This window comes from Larimichthys crocea, chromosome XXII (genome assembly GCF_000972845.2).
Source record: "Larimichthys crocea isolate SSNF chromosome XXII, L_crocea_2.0, whole genome shotgun sequence".
Taxonomy (NCBI): Eukaryota; Metazoa; Chordata; class Actinopteri; family Sciaenidae; genus Larimichthys; species Larimichthys crocea.
In genome coordinates this window covers 19,991,708-20,008,827 of record NC_040032.1, presented here as the reverse complement: position 1 = coordinate 20,008,827, position 17,120 = coordinate 19,991,708, and the positions used below count along the sequence as shown (strand labels likewise).

The 17,120-nt window shown below is 38.9% G+C and overlaps 2 protein-coding genes across 6 annotated transcripts; one reads left to right on the top strand and one right to left on the bottom strand.

The window, feature by feature from the left end:
* Nucleotides 1-576: 576 nt before the first annotated feature.
* On the bottom strand, nt 577-10,012 carry rabgef1 (RAB guanine nucleotide exchange factor (GEF) 1). Of its 3 annotated transcripts, none has more exons than XM_010730848.3 (9): nt 9,610-10,012; nt 7,841-8,032; nt 7,428-7,639; nt 6,954-7,120; nt 6,784-6,865; nt 5,749-5,881; nt 5,219-5,310; nt 3,908-4,164; nt 2,705-3,124 (listed from the first exon to the last, which is right to left on the bottom strand). In XM_010730848.3, exons 2-9 carry the CDS (start codon nt 8,017-8,019, stop codon nt 2,705-2,707), a joined length of 1,542 nt encoding a protein of 513 aa, XP_010729150.1. In that variant the 5' UTR covers nt 8,020-8,032; nt 9,610-10,012. The 3 variants fall into 3 exon arrangements, with proteins under 3 accessions (XP_027129365.1, XP_010729150.1, XP_010729151.1); XM_010730849.3 differs by having other exon boundaries at nt 9,646-10,009; XM_027273564.1 differs by lacking the exon at nt 9,610-10,012 and having other exon boundaries at nt 577-3,124; nt 7,841-8,019.
* Nucleotides 8,074-17,019, top strand: LOC104918974 (hypothetical protein). 3 transcript variants are annotated; one of them, XM_027273566.1, is made up of 4 exons: nt 8,074-8,513; nt 11,931-12,205; nt 12,882-13,184; nt 13,787-17,019. In XM_027273566.1, the coding sequence occupies exons 2-4, from the start codon at nt 11,990-11,992 to the stop codon at nt 14,441-14,443; spliced, it is 1,176 nt and encodes a 391-aa protein (XP_027129367.1). In that variant the 5' UTR covers nt 8,074-8,513; nt 11,931-11,989; the 3' UTR covers nt 14,444-17,019. The 3 variants fall into 3 exon arrangements, with proteins under 3 accessions (XP_027129367.1, XP_027129366.1, XP_010729171.3); XM_027273565.1 differs by having other exon boundaries at nt 8,074-8,626; XM_010730869.3 differs by lacking the exon at nt 8,074-8,513 and having other exon boundaries at nt 10,242-12,205.
* The last annotated feature ends 101 nt before the right edge of the window (nt 17,020-17,120 follow it).

Sequence of the window (17,120 nt, the reverse complement as noted above, 5' to 3'; positions counted from 1 at the left end):
AGCGTATTATATGTGGATATAGTGAAGTAGAATGAAAATACTCAAGTTAAGTACATCAGAATTGTACTTGAGTATAGTACTAGTTTAGTTACTAAAGTTTTTGTTGTTCTTTGCTGTGTGTCATTCTCAATTTGGCAACCAGATAGTACTAAAGTAAGTTGTTTTCACATCTTAAACATGGTGGGTTGAATTAGCGTTTAATGAAAACACTGATGATGACATACTGTGCATAGACCAACTGGCACTGAGGGATATAAATAAATTCAAATTTGTTTTACAGATATGAAAAGCATCTGAACTTTTGCATTAATATGTAATGTAACCAAATAGGCTGGAGGCCAAAAACAGAACAGGTAGAGAGTTTTAACTTCACTATTCAGATGTTCAGCAAGGTTTATCTTCAGTAATGACTGACGTTGCAGGTGTTATTTGAGAAGAAACTGACACGCTTAAGTCAGGCAGTCTCAACTAGCCAAGAAAACTTTTCTAATATAGCAAACTTTTCTCAAACAGACCTTTGCATAATAAACCCCAAATTGTACATTTATGGAAATGAAGAAACGTGTCAGTCAGTGCTCAGTGGCTCACTGTGTTTTAATAGTTTAATAGTTTTTGAACAATGGAGCTCTCCAGGACAGAGGAATATTATATATCAGGCTTTGGATTCATGGAATTGTTAGTACATCAATTCATTGTTGGTTTTGTTGACGGTAATAAAAATGCAGAATATTACCAGACACATCTTTTAAGATGGTTACTCAACTTTCATTTAACTACTGTGCAACTGCAGTAGTAGAAGTCCTCTATGAGTCAGATTATATGGTCAATACACAGCCAATACTATGAGATGAGATCATGGGTTTGATTCTCTCTACTGGTGGTGGAGTGCTCTGGTCTGTCTAATAACATCATCTTAAACAACTGAATTTATTTAAAGTTACAGGAAGAAACATTTTAGGCTTGCACGCGACTTTAATTCAGTGCTAATTATTGAATTAAAAGCGATGTTATTCTAATTGGTAATATAAATCAGTAGTACGGCAGCAGTGTTTCAATCAGACAGCAGACTGTTTTTACACCCAGTATTTTACAGTACGTCACAAAATGGCAAAATAAATCAATAATTAAAATACATTATTCAAAGTATTCTGTCATAAAACATGCGTTGTATACTTGCAGGAAACCTGCCGATGTTAAAACATTGTCTGTTTATCAAAAAAAAGAACTCAAGTGCCTCTTCAAGTTAATTTGATGCTTGACAATAACGGAAACGTGTGGTTCTGTATTTCTGAAGCAGGATTTCACTTCACCAGCAAACATATTAACAGCTCCGCACCAAATATATTTTAAAAACAGCAAGAAATAAGATTATTATTAATATAGAACCAAACAGGCCTCAAACAGGAATCCAAACACATCACTACTATACAGAAGTTAATGTTGTAAAACCTGTTTGTTTGTTTTTTGTTGGTCTGCATGGTACCTGCTTCAGTCAAATCAAGTGTTAGCAGCTGTGATAAAGGAGCAACAGTGGCAGCTGAGCGCTTTACAGGGGCTTTCATAACCATAAAGGCCCGCTCACACCAGAGGCTTGTGACTCAATTTTGCACTGTTTGAGCCGAACAGTACTGCAACACACAAATAAGTGAAATAAAAATATAAGAAGGCCACACAAAGAATGAAATGTATGAAGTTTCATTAAGTTTTGAGTTTTGTTGAGTTTTATGCTTGTATCTAATATTAGCATTTTTGTTTTTATCCTGAGTTAAAAAAATACTTGAAAATAAGTTGATTCGATGTCTATATTTTATCTATAGCTATGTTTCGAAGACAGTATGATCAAACTAAATACATAAGAGAGGTTCATAAATTAGCTAAATGTTAACGCCTGAAATTTATGTAAAGACTAGCAGGCTGTATTTTCTAAAGCGATTCAGCATATTGGGTTTATTTCACACCAAAAACACTACAGGAAATAATATTTGGCTTTTTTTTTTCCACCCAGCAAAAATATAGTTAGTCCCTTCTTATGCTAGTTGTTAAACTACTGTAACTGTAACTAACATGCTAGTTTTAGACACAATATGTCTCTTAGCTTTCTCTTTTCTCCGTATTGTGCTGTTTATTTCATCCCGTATCCCTCCACATCATTTCATTTTCTACACAAGAGTTACTAAAGAGGGGAAAATAAGCTTAGCACATCAGCACGCTTGTTAGCTTGGGTCACTAATGTGACAATAAGTTCCCATTGTTTATTCAAGTAACATTTTGGTACCATCAACTGCTGTCATGACTGTTTAAAAACCTTTTGTGCGAGTTGAAACTCAGTCAAAGAAAGCAGAATAAAAGTGGATGTTGCATCACAAAGTTATATTAGCTTTGTCCATTTTTAACTCTCTGGCTCTCGGTTCCCTTTAAGGTTTGCACCGTCCAGACAACTCGGTTAATGCTGTGAATTTGCATGTCAAGGTTCACTATGGCGGAAACTTACGTGGAAACTTCCACTGAAATGACACGATTTCACTGTTATGACTACTGGTGTGATCGGGTATTTAAGGTGCAGAAGAAGCTCAGCAAGATGAGGCTTCAAACTTTTTAGGACATTAGTGCATGTGGGGATGTGAAATCAAACTCCAAACACAGGCAATGAGCTGACTTTTAAAAGCAGGAGTACCCATACTGTGTGTGAAATGTTTTTATCCTGCTACCCAGCGAACACCTGTGGTGTTAGGGGTGGTGGCAGGTTGTCATTGTCCACGTTGTTGGCATCAATTGCAGAAACTGTACGAGGAAGAATCTCTAACGGGTATTTCTCTAGGATGTCGTTCACCTCCTGCTGTACACCCGCAGGCCAGGAGAGGAGGTCGGCCTGCAAACTCTGAGCAGCCTCCATCAGCATCTCCTGACGGCTGCTGAGGCCCGACAAAAGCTCCAGATTGTGATTGAGCTGAGCCAGGACGGGGTTGGTAGCAGTCACGCCAGGTGCTGGCCCAGTCTGGGGCCAGTCAGCTTCTGAGCTGTTGAGTCGTGGTGAGGCTTGGCCTGACATGTAGCGCTCAAATTCCTCTGGGGAAAGGTTGAGAGACTGAGCATCCAACTTCTCGATAAAGGCCGCTGCACAGCACTAAAAAACAGAACACAGGAGATGAAGCAGCTGAAAATGACAGCCAAGACTTTGACGGCAACTTTACATCAGCCTGAGTTAAACAGAGCCAGACGGCATCCCTATTCAAGGAAAATTGTTTGACATTTTGGGAAATATGTGATGATATATCTGTTTGTTGAAATAGGGCATAAGCCAGCAGCCAGTTAGCTTAGCTTAGCATATAGACTGGAAACAGGAGGGCTCTGACTGAAGGTAACAAATTCCTTCTATGTAAAAATCTATGTAATATTCATGCAAAATGATAGTGTTAAAAACACACGGAGCAGTAACTTTCTGGAGTTAGTAAGACACATATTTGTATTTTAAAACCCCTGAAAACTGTGAAAGCTTTGTGTCTTCAGTATTTTTCTATGACATAAAATAGTCATGACTAAATAAGCAACAATCAAAGATGAAAAAAACATCTTCAGATATTCTTTAACATTCAGAAACACTGCAGTAGTGTATGTTTTCACCTGGCATACACAGTTCTCTTATCACCTAACTTTGTTGGTGAGCTTATTTAGGATCACATTACTCATCTTAAGATATCTAAGAAAATACTTTAGGGCCTTTATGCTGATGGAGTGAGTGTTCATCTTCAGATCTCTGTCAAGACTGCTAAGTAAGTGTTGATAAAGTTAAACTACTGACGGAAAACCCACACAAGTTCAACCTCTTCAGTCTCAATAACAATACGACTCTGAGGCCTGCAGCTCAAACTGGCTCTGACGAGGATAAGAGTAGGAGAAAAAAACAGACCAGGTTCGTGAAGTAGTATCCATCCTCTCCGGTCATCAGCCTGCTGGGGTTACAGAAGCGAGTGATGTACTGGATGTTGGACTGAAGTCGTGGAGGGTTCGCCTTGAGCACGATGTAAATGAGCGCTGGGAGGAAGTCGTCAGCTGAAGCCGGCTCGTTCTTGGTGATCCTGATGGCACTGAAGATGTGTTTGCTGCAGCGTGTGATGCATCCAAGTTTGTCCCGAGGAACTCTCTTCGAGTCCATCTCAATGACATCTGGAACAGACAAAGAAAAATGTTGATTTATCTATTTGTTGACTGACAAAAAACTAATTGACAACTATATAAAATTTCCAGCTGCTCATCTTAATAATAATGTATTATAAATGTATGATGTATAATAAATATTTCGTAATATTTTAGGTCTTGTTTATATTTCTGCCTCCTCCCTGATGGCAGGGTGTGTGTGGGTGAATCAGAGACATCGTACGGCACTTTGTTTTACTCTAAAGTCATAAAACTATAAAAGTTAATGGCCCATTTTCCATTCACACATTTCAAATTGCCTGGCACCGAAAGGAGAATTTATATTAAACAGCATAAATTTAGTTAGTGAAGTTAAAGGTGCTACCTGCATCACCTGCAAGCCATAAACTGTAGCCAATTTAAGGCAAACTAGTTTAATTTTTTTCTATTCAGTTTTAATAGTTTTTATTATTAAAAAGTAGGAAAAAACATTTTTGGTGAAATATCAGAAATACTAGTTTTTGTCTCAGCTGACTGGAGGAGGCGTGTCTGTGTTTGATCGACAGCAGCTGGCTGAAGCGCCAGTGTTTCATAGTAGGGGAGACAAACAAACGTGCTGTAGCTTACATATCATGGACAGACAGTGTGTTGTTGGTGTTATTACAAAATAAGAACCACACCAGCATCTGCAGCATCTATAGGTACGTGTTAAACATGATGTTAAATGTGATACAGCCAAGCAGCTCGTTAGCTATCTAGATTATTTAAATTGTTCAGCAGGTCAAAGTGCAGGACAAAACATGTAACATGCAAGTTAGATAAGGAGACTTTAGCAGGGAAGCTAATGTGTTTAGCAGACTGCTGCCTGAATGCTGAGGGAGTGTAATTTGATTGGATGTTCTCACTCTCTGTAGACGGATAATTAACAATTGTCTTGTGAATGCAAAGCTAAAAATATAATGTATAAATGTATTGCTTTAAATTTCTCAAAGGAGAAAACAGGACATGTGATTTACATGTTTAATTTAATTCAGTTGGAGTTATTAAATGTAATCTCACTGAAGGTTCGGGCACACACTCTGACCTGTTATTGCTTTGACCACATTCTCAGAGACTTCAGGGATTTCTTCATCCATGGATACACACAGCATCTGGATGGTCACCCAGTGCAAGGCTCTGCAACACAGAGAATCAACAGTTTAAATCATTTTTTCATATGATGTAACCGTACACATTTGTTACAGTGCAACTTAAGCCAGCTGCGACTGTGTGATCAACTATGCCGACAGTCTCAGACAGAAGTTTTCACAGACTGCTGAAGAGTAAAGATAAGCATTGTGCAGTGATACTTTTTAAGAGACTGTATAACTTAAACAAGCAGAAATAAAGCTCAACAATAAGGAAAGAATAAACACATAGTTTCTACTGGAGATGATGATATGTGAAGCAGCTAAGAGTTTTTGTTTCAATTCAGGCAAGTAGATTTGTAACTTTAAAACCTGCAGACACACCTCGAAACAAAACATAACGGTACACAATCTGGATATGTGTGTACTGTTTAATTTGTAGTAGTTATATATATTAGAAGATATTATCATTAAATATAGGGCCCACCTTATCCGCGTCTGTGTGGCCAAATCCTTCTTCTCATCATCAGTGGTTTCTGGACAGAACACACTCTTGTACAGACGAGTCATTATGTACTTCTCCACTTGGTCCATCACCTGCTCCACAGAGTCTGAAGAGCCTGGTGGACAACAAAGATTTATCACACCACATTATTTAGAGCAGAGGTGTCCAAACTTTTTTTTTTAAAGAGGGCCACTTCATGCCACGTTAAACTTGCATGAAGCTGATATAAATCTTAAGATCGTGTTCATTCTAAATATGACTTATTATGAGTAATGCAAGACTGTTAACATTTAAGCAATATTACACGAGAGGGTGTGCTTTAACGTCATTATTGGCACAACAGTGATGCGGCCGTTAGCACCACTGAAGTAATATTGGAATTATACAACGATTGCCAACTTAAATTAAATATATTATCAAAAGATTTGGGGTTTTGGGGCAATTTGCTATTAAAATTAACATTTCTTTGCTTGCTGTTTCTGTTCTGATCTCCGTTTCTATAGAGATACACAGGGCTTGACTAATACCTGGAAAACAATCAGTCACAGCAGCAGACTTTTATGTGTAATGGAACACAGTTCACTACTCCAGCAAATAACCCAAGTCTTAGTAACGACCTAGCAACGGAGAAACTTTCTAGTCCCATCAAAGCTTATGGAGATCGTGGCATTTCCCAAACTGAATAAACACCTTTCACAAAATCATTCAGAAAGTAATTTTGTGTCACATCTACAGATATATAACACCAGCAGTTATGTCCTTAGAGGTTCAAATGCTGTTGTATCGGCCAACAAAGCCAAATCTACCAGCCATACAGAATCTACCAATCCTAGCAGGCCGTAAATAATATAATATAAAAATGAGACTTCGGGCCACATGAAACATGACATGAGTGCGGGCCGTGAATGGCCCCCGGGCCGTACTTTGGACACCCTTGATTTAGAGCTAATAAGTGAGAGCTGCCAACTAGATTTACTGAAAACTTACTAATTACAACAACTGTTCTTCTGAACCAACCTTTAAAGTGACTTAACAAACGGTCCGCCATGTTCTGGTAGAAATCCTGAACACACTCGGACAGCTCGTCAGCACTCAGATCCTGACAGGACAAGAAGTTAGAAGGTCATATGGTCACTGATGATCACTGTAATTTCACAATTATTATGACATCAGAAGTTAAATCAGACCTTCTTGCTTGACATTGCCACAATGAAGGCTCTACACTGCTTATGGATCTCCCGGCCAGGCTTTTGGAGGTTTTTCAAGAAGTCCACAAAGTCCTTGGACACTTGGTCCGTGTCGAAGCTGGCATGGCGGCTAATGGATGGACTGGGGGTCTTGCCTTCTTGGGTTTCTGATGAGGAAGATTATATTATTATTCCTCCTTCACATGGAGCCAATCATGCAGACAAGACATAACATGTTAATGAATGATCTTTAAGAGCGGATGTTGGTTGTTAGTCAGGCTAACTGTTTCCCCCTGCTTACAGTCTTTATGCTAAGCTAGGTTTAACACTTCCGAGCTCCAACTTCATCTTCTTAACTCACAACTTCTGCACTTGGGATGCTGGACGCAAGAATAAAAGATGAGATATTTAATCCAACACTTTCAAGAAGGAGCAGATAGTCATAACTCAGGTAAACACAGGTAAATGTCACACCTTTCTTGGGAGCAGTGCGTGATGAAGGGCTGAAGAACTTCTTAACGGTGGTCACTTTCCGTGTCTTCTCATTGGTCTTCTTCTCCTCAAACTTGGAGAAGGGTCCCAGAGAAGCATGGCCTGGGTGTGACTGTGGTGCTGTGGACTGGGAATGAGACTGTGTCTGTGCTCCATGACTGCTGGCATATGCTGCCTCCTCCTCTCGCTGCAGCCTAGCGCCAAGGACATTTGACAGAACAAACACCAGTAATTTGTGGGAGATTTGTGGCAATTATGACCAAGAATAACACAAGAAGCTACGCTTATTTTGCAGAATTATGCATCATTGCATCTTGTCCAAAAAATATGCTGTACTGTGATATATTTCAAGGACAACCCAGGACACAAAGGTGTGATGCAGCAGATGGTCTTACTTTTCTGCCAAGGCCCAGTCGTCCTGGATCTGTTTCTGTCGTACCCGCTGATACTCCTCCCTCCAGCATTTGGAGCAGAGCCCCTGCCATGCAGCGTTGCCATAGTAACCACATCCCTTTTTACACAGCAGGTCAGACTGGTCTACATGTATACCCCGTCGCTCTGTCCGCTGACTCATGATGCTGAACAACCTGGAGTGAAAAATTCATCATCTAAATGATTCGTGTGTTTGTATGCACTGCTGTACTCATCTCCACACCACTGTCCACACAGCGTGTTCATGATTTATATATTTATTCCTGATTATCATAGTTTTTAACACATTACATCTAATGCATGAATCACTTTTGACAAAAACAGCCTTTCTGTATCATGTCGATCAGACACTAGGCACACAACCCCAACTGGAGGTCAGTTAGTCATAGCAATGTTATACGCTGGTAGTTAAAGGGGAAGTCCATAAAGTTTGCAGACTTGAAAAAAACAGTATGCTGTCTGCTTTACGTAGTTTCATAGCAAGTTTCAGTTCATGAACCACGGTAGACCACGAACTCAACACCAAACCGCTGACAGGATGTAGTTAGTGAGTAGCTGGAGAACACAGCGGAGTATTTAGCAGCTAAAGAGCCAGATATTTTCTCTCAGGACCTGGTGGAATACTACTAAAAGCAAGTAAATATTCAACTGTCATTGTCCAGATAGCCAGAAAACACAACTACAAATAAGCAGCTGGATGTGCAAATACACAGCTATGCTCTAACAAGTTAACCATGTCAACTTAAGAGGTGATGATGTGTCCACTGCCTAAAGTGGCCAAAAAGAAAAATGTTATTTAAAGGGATGATTTGGATTTTGTGGGGTTGTATAGTCAGTGTGTACAGTGGACACAGGGCCATTTTGGAGAAGCAGACGGAAGTAGAGCAAAGTACTGCTGTGGCAGCAGAAAAACGTTTTTTAGTCACATATAAAATATATCCGTACGCTAAAGTGAGCATATTGTATAGGAAAATGTACAGTTGTGACACCGTAGCTCCAAGGCATGATGAGAATATGTTTGTTAAACGTACACTTACATACATTTTTCTGCCCGTCCACATCAGAGCTTTCCTTTACTTCCATGCGGGGACTTCTTTTATTTTGTATTTATCCTTTATTTAAGGGTCTCATTGACATTTATATTTTTTTTCCAAGAGAGCAGCAAAAAACTAAGAACAAGATACAATATAAAACAAAACAGACAACTTTTGTGTGCTTCTCCAAACTGTCTACAGTAGATCAACTCAAACGATCCATTTTGACACATCGCCCCTCTATGAGGCAGTTCTTTAATTGTCATGATCAAACAAATATAATAAAATGACCAGAAAGTAATTAGCTAGTAATAAAAGCATGCAATGCCACTCGGCTTCAAGGCACCCTGATTATACAGTTTACAAGTCTGTCAGGTCCCTGAAGGGATGAACACTGTTTTTATCAAAGATAATGCCTCATCTAGTGTCTTGATGACGGTGATGAAGCACATTAACATCCCCCATGTGTGTTCACTTCGGCTCAGAGGTGACTGTGAAGGCCTCGGCGCATCATTCAAATCACTGTAATACTCACTGAACCAGTCAGTGAGCCCTCCTGCATCACCTCGTCAGTGTAATACTCATTTATTCACGCGTCTGTAGGTCATTTAAGCGATAATTGCTGCAGTATCCAGCTCGGCTATTCAAACGCAGTAAGTCCGGACAGTAATGCACACATCTCTAACACTTCAACATACCGTGTGGGCTGCTGACTGCGCCGCTTTGCTCCTCACCTGTTATGTTTTCTCAGACCTCCTCTTCGCCTCTGTTGTGCTGACCCAGCCTACAGGGTCAGGACAGTGACGTCTCCATGACGACGGCACGGAAGTCCGGCGACGACACGACTGCGCTGAAGATGAGAGATATTTATTATTATTATTATATATTTATTCACCTCAAAGTGGCGCCATAATTGTTGTTTTAAACAAACTCTTTCAAGCTTTCGGAGTTGTTATGGATAATAACGCTGGTTCAAGTCACTAGTCGAGTCTGTTTACTTCCGTATCAAGGACTAATATTGAAGGATTGGTGCGTGACGTCACAGAGAACCGGATATGAGCGACTGTCACATGACCCGGCGGGTGCGCGTGGTGAACAGGCCCAAACTATCATCTACGTTTTAATGATTACAGCGTCATCAAACATGATATATCACAGCTGTGTAATGTTTATTCAATATATTTACTAATGCTGTATTTAACTTACATGATATTTTATTGTTAGGTACATTGGTTGCCTTGTAAATTAACCTTAATTTGTAATTAAACTATTAGAAACTAATCATAAATAGTGACATTATGTTGTTGTGATTATTGCATTTTTATTATTTTACAATCATTTACAGCATTTTAACTAACTGATGTTATTATTTATGTGTAACATTCTCATTTATGTCCTACTTGTAATTGTTTTACGGGCAAGTGGTAATGAGTAACTAAGTACATTTATTTAAGTATTGTACTTAATAGTTTGTTAACAGTTTGTTAGATTTAAGAGGCTCTATTTGTAGAATATAGCAGAAATGAAATTTAATATTCATAACTTTTCATTAGTTTTTATTTAATATCCACTGAGCTGCATTGAATCGTCATGTTTCTACAGCAGACAATCTAAGCACTGGCTCTATATGGGGCTGTTCAAGTTGTTTATACATTTCTTGACCATTGTAGTTTCTCCTTGACACTAGGAAGGTGATCTTGTGGTGGTTGAGTTGCAATCAGCAACTATGCCACAAAGTTCTACACACTGGACACTTTAAGTAGGCAACATTGTCCTTTTACTAGTGCTAGTGACTAGCACCTCTAAAGCTCAGTAATTGCTTAACTTATGGTTTAACTGGAGTTTATGTGTGATTATTTGTCGACTGTTAGCTGCACAAACTGCACAAGCAGATTTTCACATTTTCTCTTTACTCATCATCATCACAATTTTAACAGCTACATTCGGTCTATAGACAGCCAGGGGCTTTTTTTTGTGACATCACTGAACAAGATAATTTTCTTTTTGACTCTTACTTGAGCTGAAGTCACACTTAGCTGACTGCTCCCTTATTGACATTAAGGTTAATGTTTAGCAGTATAGACTAAATGCCAATCTGATTACAAACAGTACTGTGATTTCAGTTTTATTCATCAGCTACACTGAATCTGACACAGAAAGTTATTGCAAACCTCCTTTGGCAATGATAATTTCTTACAAGAATGCTGTCACACCTCTGAAATATTTATTTGTCATGAGTCAGTGTTTAAAGCTACTGAGCCACAGTTCAAATTAATCCTGCACTTTCAACCTTTGGCAGGAGAGAATAGAAAATGTACAAATCTGAGTGAGAATTACAAAGAAAACATACAGGCAGGCAGATGACGACTAGATCTTTAGATTTCAGCAAGAAATCAATCACTTAATCTAAAAATTGACAGCGCACCAAGATATCACTGTATATTCCAGAAAAGGACAGACATGCAGACACTTCTCTTAATATGTCTTATTAAATTGTCCATCTACATAATCAGGCCTATCCACATGTCCATACATACAGTCATAATATGTTTACAGAGTCTACACAGACACTCAGAAATGATCAGATTAAGAAATGTAAGTAGAAATGTAACTTTAGGTGTGGTTACAGGTGCAAGAACAAACTGACACTTTTAATAGGAAAGGGAAGTGAAAAACTGATTTTTAGCCTTTTTAGCCTGTTCCTCTTTTAAAACTTCACCACTAGATGTGCCCTCTTTCCATGATGGCACAATTCTAGATAGGAAACTACCAAAAAAGAAAATAAGGGTGATATTTTTGTAACTACTATATATGTGTGTGTAAAACTTGTTCCATGTTCATGAATGCTTTAGTGGACTGGTCCTGCTGATAACATCGTTTTGACTGGGGCAAATAAACACACAGAGGGTCAGAAACAGATAACAAGCAGACCTATTGCACACATATCAACACACACTGGCTAGACAGACAGATAAAGCCATGATCCTGACAAGTCGCAGTTTGTGTCTTCCTTCTCCAGTCATCGTCCAAGAGTTGTTCTTTGTGGCCCGAGATGCCAGCATCATCCCTGATATTTCCATGGACCCTGTCCTCACCACCTTCCTCTCGCTGGACTCCTCAGCAGCCCTACAGCATCAATATGCCTTCTTACAGCGGAGCATGAGCAGGGAGCAGCAGTCTGCATTCAGGCTCAGCTTGACTGGAGAGCTGGGAGGGAGCAAAAGGGTCACCTATGGAGGAGTAGGGGTTGTTGCTCTGGCTCTGTCCATGCTTTTTGACCAGGTTGCCCAACAAGTGGGTATACATTTTTGGTTTCATGTTTGTACGGCATTATTAAATACTGTCCTCTGCAGAGTTCAATAAGGTGGGGACAGGGTGAAATTTTTAAGTCAGCTCAAGTCTCCTAACTCCAACCAACATGAAAATGACATTTTTTTAGTGAAATACAATTTTTTGGATGATTTGTCATTAAATCTAATGCAGACTTTCAAGGTCTTTGTGAACTATGATTATCCCCTGATTTTAGTGACTTATCAGGTAGCGCCATCAGCAGGTTAAAATGTTAAATTCTCCAATACTTGATACCTGCAAAATTATTGATTTTTTAGCCACTGTACTTTGTGTTTGTATATTTTAGTATACTAATACACTAAAGAGATAGTAAATATTACTCAAACATCAGCATATTAGCATTATCACTGTGAGCATGTTAGCGTCCTGATGGTAGCATTCAACTCAGAGATCAGCTAGCATTAGTTTGGAACATGTTATTTTATTCAGAAAGGATCGTTTCCACAATTTCAACCAACCTACATTCATCATACTCGTGCAGTTTGTTGATGCTGCTCTTAGAATCAGGTACAAATGTGTTTTCACCGGCTTGCATCTCTAGCCATTGTGTTTTACATTCTATAACACAGCTAAAACAGAACTGATATTCAAAATTCAAAATTTTATGTCATCCCACCAGGTCCGAGCACAAGGATCAACAGAGGGGGGGAACTCAACACAGAGATACCAGGTGAAGAGAATTTTTGGTATCAGCAGTTCTTCAAGAATTGGCTGGATTATCCACAGCTACCTCTGCCTGATCCCAGGCATTGCCAACAACCTGGAGAAGATGGCTGAGACAACAGAGCTTTACGACAACTGGCTGAAACTTGAGCTGATTGACCATTACGAGAGGATGACCACTAAGAAGAGAATGAGTTCAGTGTCTATGCAGCAGTGGTTGGCAGGAGCTGCAGTTCATCTACACATGAGAATTCACCAGGTCAGCACAGTCAAAAACTTTCCTCAGAAAAAATCAGTAGCCGAAAGAGAAAAAGCTACAGGCAGGATCATAATAGGGTAGTTGATCAAAATTAATGCGGCAGAACCAGAGATATCATCTTTTTGATTCCATATATGCCGCCTACGTGACCCACAATGCAATACAGCCACCAGCAGTTCAGTCAAAGATTCAGGTGTGTTATGCACTTCTTTCTAACTCCACACCTTCTTTTTTATTTTTCAAATTTGACTTTAACACTGACTTATGACATATACACAAACTTGGTATATAAACATTTGTGCAGTTCCCCTTTAAGAACATAAAGTAAGGATTGTCAGGATCTCAGTCATATCGGAGTTATTGTAATTATGAGTTTTCAACTTGTAAGTAGCATTCACATGACAATCCAAGTGGTGATTATAATTTTTATTCTGTGGTGATCAGAACTAATTGCAGGCCTGTGACGGGAACAAACTTTGGTGTCCTGCAACAAAATCAGACATGCTAGTACACATTCATCCACCACCCCTGACTACCACACCCATTCTCTGCATTGTTGGCACTGAACGTTGCTGAAAGCTCTTTTATTCTTGTTCCGACAGGTTCGTATGAAGTCTGTGCCATTAGGATCAGCTGAATCACTGCGCTGGTCTTATAAGTCGGGGTTGGTTGGTTTGGTTCAGCACTACACAACCTATCTACGCAGAAACATTCAGGAGACTCCAGCACCAGGCCGCCGAAAACCCCGAATCAGGACAGCCAGTGCACTAAGACAAACTTACACGTTTAGCATAACCAACATTACCTGCTCAGGTAATTGCAGTTTTAATGGTAGCCAGGTTGGTCCAAATATCCAAATCGACAGATTTAATGAGACTACAACACCCAGATCAACTTCTAATGTTAGCAGAATTTTAAAAACAGATAGATCCAGTGAAGACTCTCGATTTAATGTGCCAAAAAGACGCAATGAAACCACTGCAGGCAATGAAAACAGAAAGACATTCAACAATTCTACTGGATATAACAGGGATGAGGAAGCCCGCCTTCTGGGTCTGTTAGTTATTGAGCCATTGACGAATGTGAGTCACAATGTGCGACATCACCCCTGTCAGTCTCCGGCCATACAACAAGCTTTGGTGACTCGTATTATTAATGCTCAGGACCTGGAACGCAACAGAAAGTTTTTCCAGTTCGCTGAAGGAGTTTTCTACAGCCTTGTTAGGCAGAGGGATGACTTTGAACTCAAGACAAATTAAACAGACATGAATGATGCATGATTAAATATTTCACTGACTGTGTACAGTCCCACAAATGAACCTAACATTGTGCTGTTCTTCTTAGGAAACTATCATCTCATCAGTCACTTTGATCATCATCTCTTATTCTCTGTCAGTCTATGTGAAAGTAGGTGTCATTCCCCGTTAACTGAACAGATATGAAAAGGTTTTGATAATCAACATCCAATGATACTTTTCACGAGGCGTTTAAAGGAATAATTTTACATCTTAAGAAGTACGCTTATTCTCTTTCTTGCACAGAGTTTGGTGAGAAGATAGAAAGAAGGAACAGTGCCTTTCTGACATCTCCACTAAAAGCAGATTTATCTTCAGACAGTCAGGTTAGCTATGCTAAAGTAAGTTAACCATCTCCAGGCTTCAGCTTCACTGAATCATGAAAATGATAGTGATCTTCTGTATTTTATGATAACTTTTATCAAGAAATCAAATAACCATATTTATATATCATTATTTTAATTCTGACTAAAATTCTTTTTTTCTGGTACAGAACACCACAGATTTTCTGTTTGCGAAGACAGAGATATGATTTGCATAAAGCCAGTCCAATTATTTCTTTTAAATGATATTTGCATATATCTCACTGAGACACTGAGTAACAACAAGACGGCATACTGCGACATGTTGCCAAACAAAAAGAGACAGATTTTGCTCACAGTAGCAGATAAATCACCAAATACCTTATTTTCCCTCATGTAATAATAAAAATTACACACACAAATTGAAGGGATCTTTGACTGTGATTCCAGCAGGATTAGTTGCATTTATATGTATGTTCCACAATTATATTTCTTATTTTACAAAAGACGTGCTGTTCTCGTCACTGCTGTCTGCTGCTTACTTACCATACTTTAAATCACTGTATATGTGTTTAATACACTATCTTATCTTAAACACATTTATGCTGCTCTAATGAGAGTTGACTGAACTGGTACTCTTGTAATGTAAAACTCATTTCACTTAATTTAAACCAATAATAAATGTGAAACATTCAATTATTCATTCTGTTCATTTGTACTTACTTTATTGGGAACAATTTTTGTAGCTTTAGTTGAGAGAAATCATGTAATGTTTGAGTATAACTCCCTTAAAATGTTATAAATATTGAGCCTGGTACTAGTGGTATAGTATACAGCCTCAGTGGCAAAACATTACCATCTTGTGGTGTATAAATGCCATACAGAGTGGAAAAACAGTACAAGTACCTCAAATATTTTACACAAGTGTATACATTTAGTTATTTTGTGACACTGAAGAAAATGAAAATATTAGAGTAAAAAACAACAACAACAACAAAAAAAACACTTAAAAACGAATACCGTGATATATGTGATGCAGTCTCTATGCAGAAGTACATGGGGTGCTGACCAGGATACACAATTAATGATTTACAGAACAATGATAAGATCAAGATTAGACTGGATGTAAAGTTTGGATGGAGTGCCAGGACAATGTTTTCTGGCCTTTAGTGTACCACCTCAGTTCAAGGTTTACTTGTAGAAATGGAAAAAAACTCCACTTGAGGTTTGACTATCAAAACTGCCAATGTGGTAAATAAGTAAACCAACAGCATACCAAAGCGAGCACCCAGTAAAGTTAGTTTAAAAAAATGCATGGGAATGGAACAGAGTGTTTTGCAGTGTCAGGCTGCCTTCTGAAATCAGGCATAATAAAAATCAGTTAAACTTATAATATCTTTCAGACCCAGAGAGTTCAACTCAGCCAGCTACAGCTAGTGTACATAAGTGTATAAGGTAACTGCAATTACTGTCGTCTGCAGTTACACATACAGGGCAATAGCACAACAGGATGTGTGATTTAAATCTAGTGACTAGAGTACTGTACTTTCCCGGCCTTGATTATCCATTTACCGCAGTTACTCTGTTAACAGTAAACAGTGACAGATGATTAAATGAGCTTTCCGTCTGTGTTGTTGTGTTTGCTGTCTGCTTGTGAAACACTTTGAAATTGCTATATACATAATATATGTAAAAGCAATGATTGCTGCACAGCATTTTGTGTGACATCCTCAGACTAAGTCTCTTTCAGCACCTCAAATTTTGACTTGATGGACTTCCAACGTCCCTGTCCTTTTCTAGAAATATACTTAAAGGACCAGGAAGGATTTAGGATTTAAATCCAGTAGGATTTAGTGGAATCTAGCAGTGTGCTTGTGGATTGCAAACCCCCTTGCCTCACCCTCTCCTGACAGTTGTCATGGAAAACCGTTTTTTTGAACGGGCTGTAAACATGTTTATTTCTGCTGTGAAGTTGGGCATTTTAATACGGCTGCTTATGGAGGGTGACTCACTCCTGCAGCCTGACTCAAGCAGCCACTTGAGGAATTACAGTTTTTAAAAAAAAAATGTATACAGCACTTCAACATTGGCTTAATTTTCCCGCCCGCTTAATTGTAATGCAGTCAAAGTGGGACTGGCTTTTCCACATAATGTAATTGACACTTGACCAACCTGTACAACATCTCTGTGAAAAGACACACTGTGTGCTCTATTGTGCTTTTTTTTGTATAAAGAAAAACAAACTTCCCTCTTATGAGAGCCTTTTGGTTTTATTTGCATTTTTCACAACCACTTTCTCCTCAGAAGGAGAGGGTGAGACAATCACACTGCTAGATGCC

Excerpts from the sequence above, each read along its gene's own strand:
- rabgef1 (XM_010730848.3), bottom strand. The coding sequence starts at position 8,019 with ATGAGTCAGCGGACAGAGCGACGGGGTATACATGTAGACCAGTCTGAC. Across the intron at positions 5,311-5,748 it reads GCCACACAGACGCGGATAAG|AGCCTTGCACTGGGTGACCA; the intron begins GTGGGCCCTATA and ends TCTGTGTTGCAG. Across the intron at positions 4,165-5,218 it reads TGTGGTCAAAGCAATAACAG|ATGTCATTGAGATGGACTCG; the intron begins GTCAGAGTGTGT and ends TGTCTGTTCCAG.
- LOC104918974 (XM_010730869.3), top strand. The coding sequence starts at position 11,891 with ATGATCCTGACAAGTCGCAGTTTGTGTCTTCCTTCTCCAGTCATCGTC. Across the intron at positions 12,206-12,881 it reads TTGACCAGGTTGCCCAACAA|GTCCGAGCACAAGGATCAAC; the intron begins GTGGGTATACAT and ends TCATCCCACCAG. Across the intron at positions 13,185-13,786 it reads TACACATGAGAATTCACCAG|GTTCGTATGAAGTCTGTGCC; the intron begins GTCAGCACAGTC and ends TTGTTCCGACAG.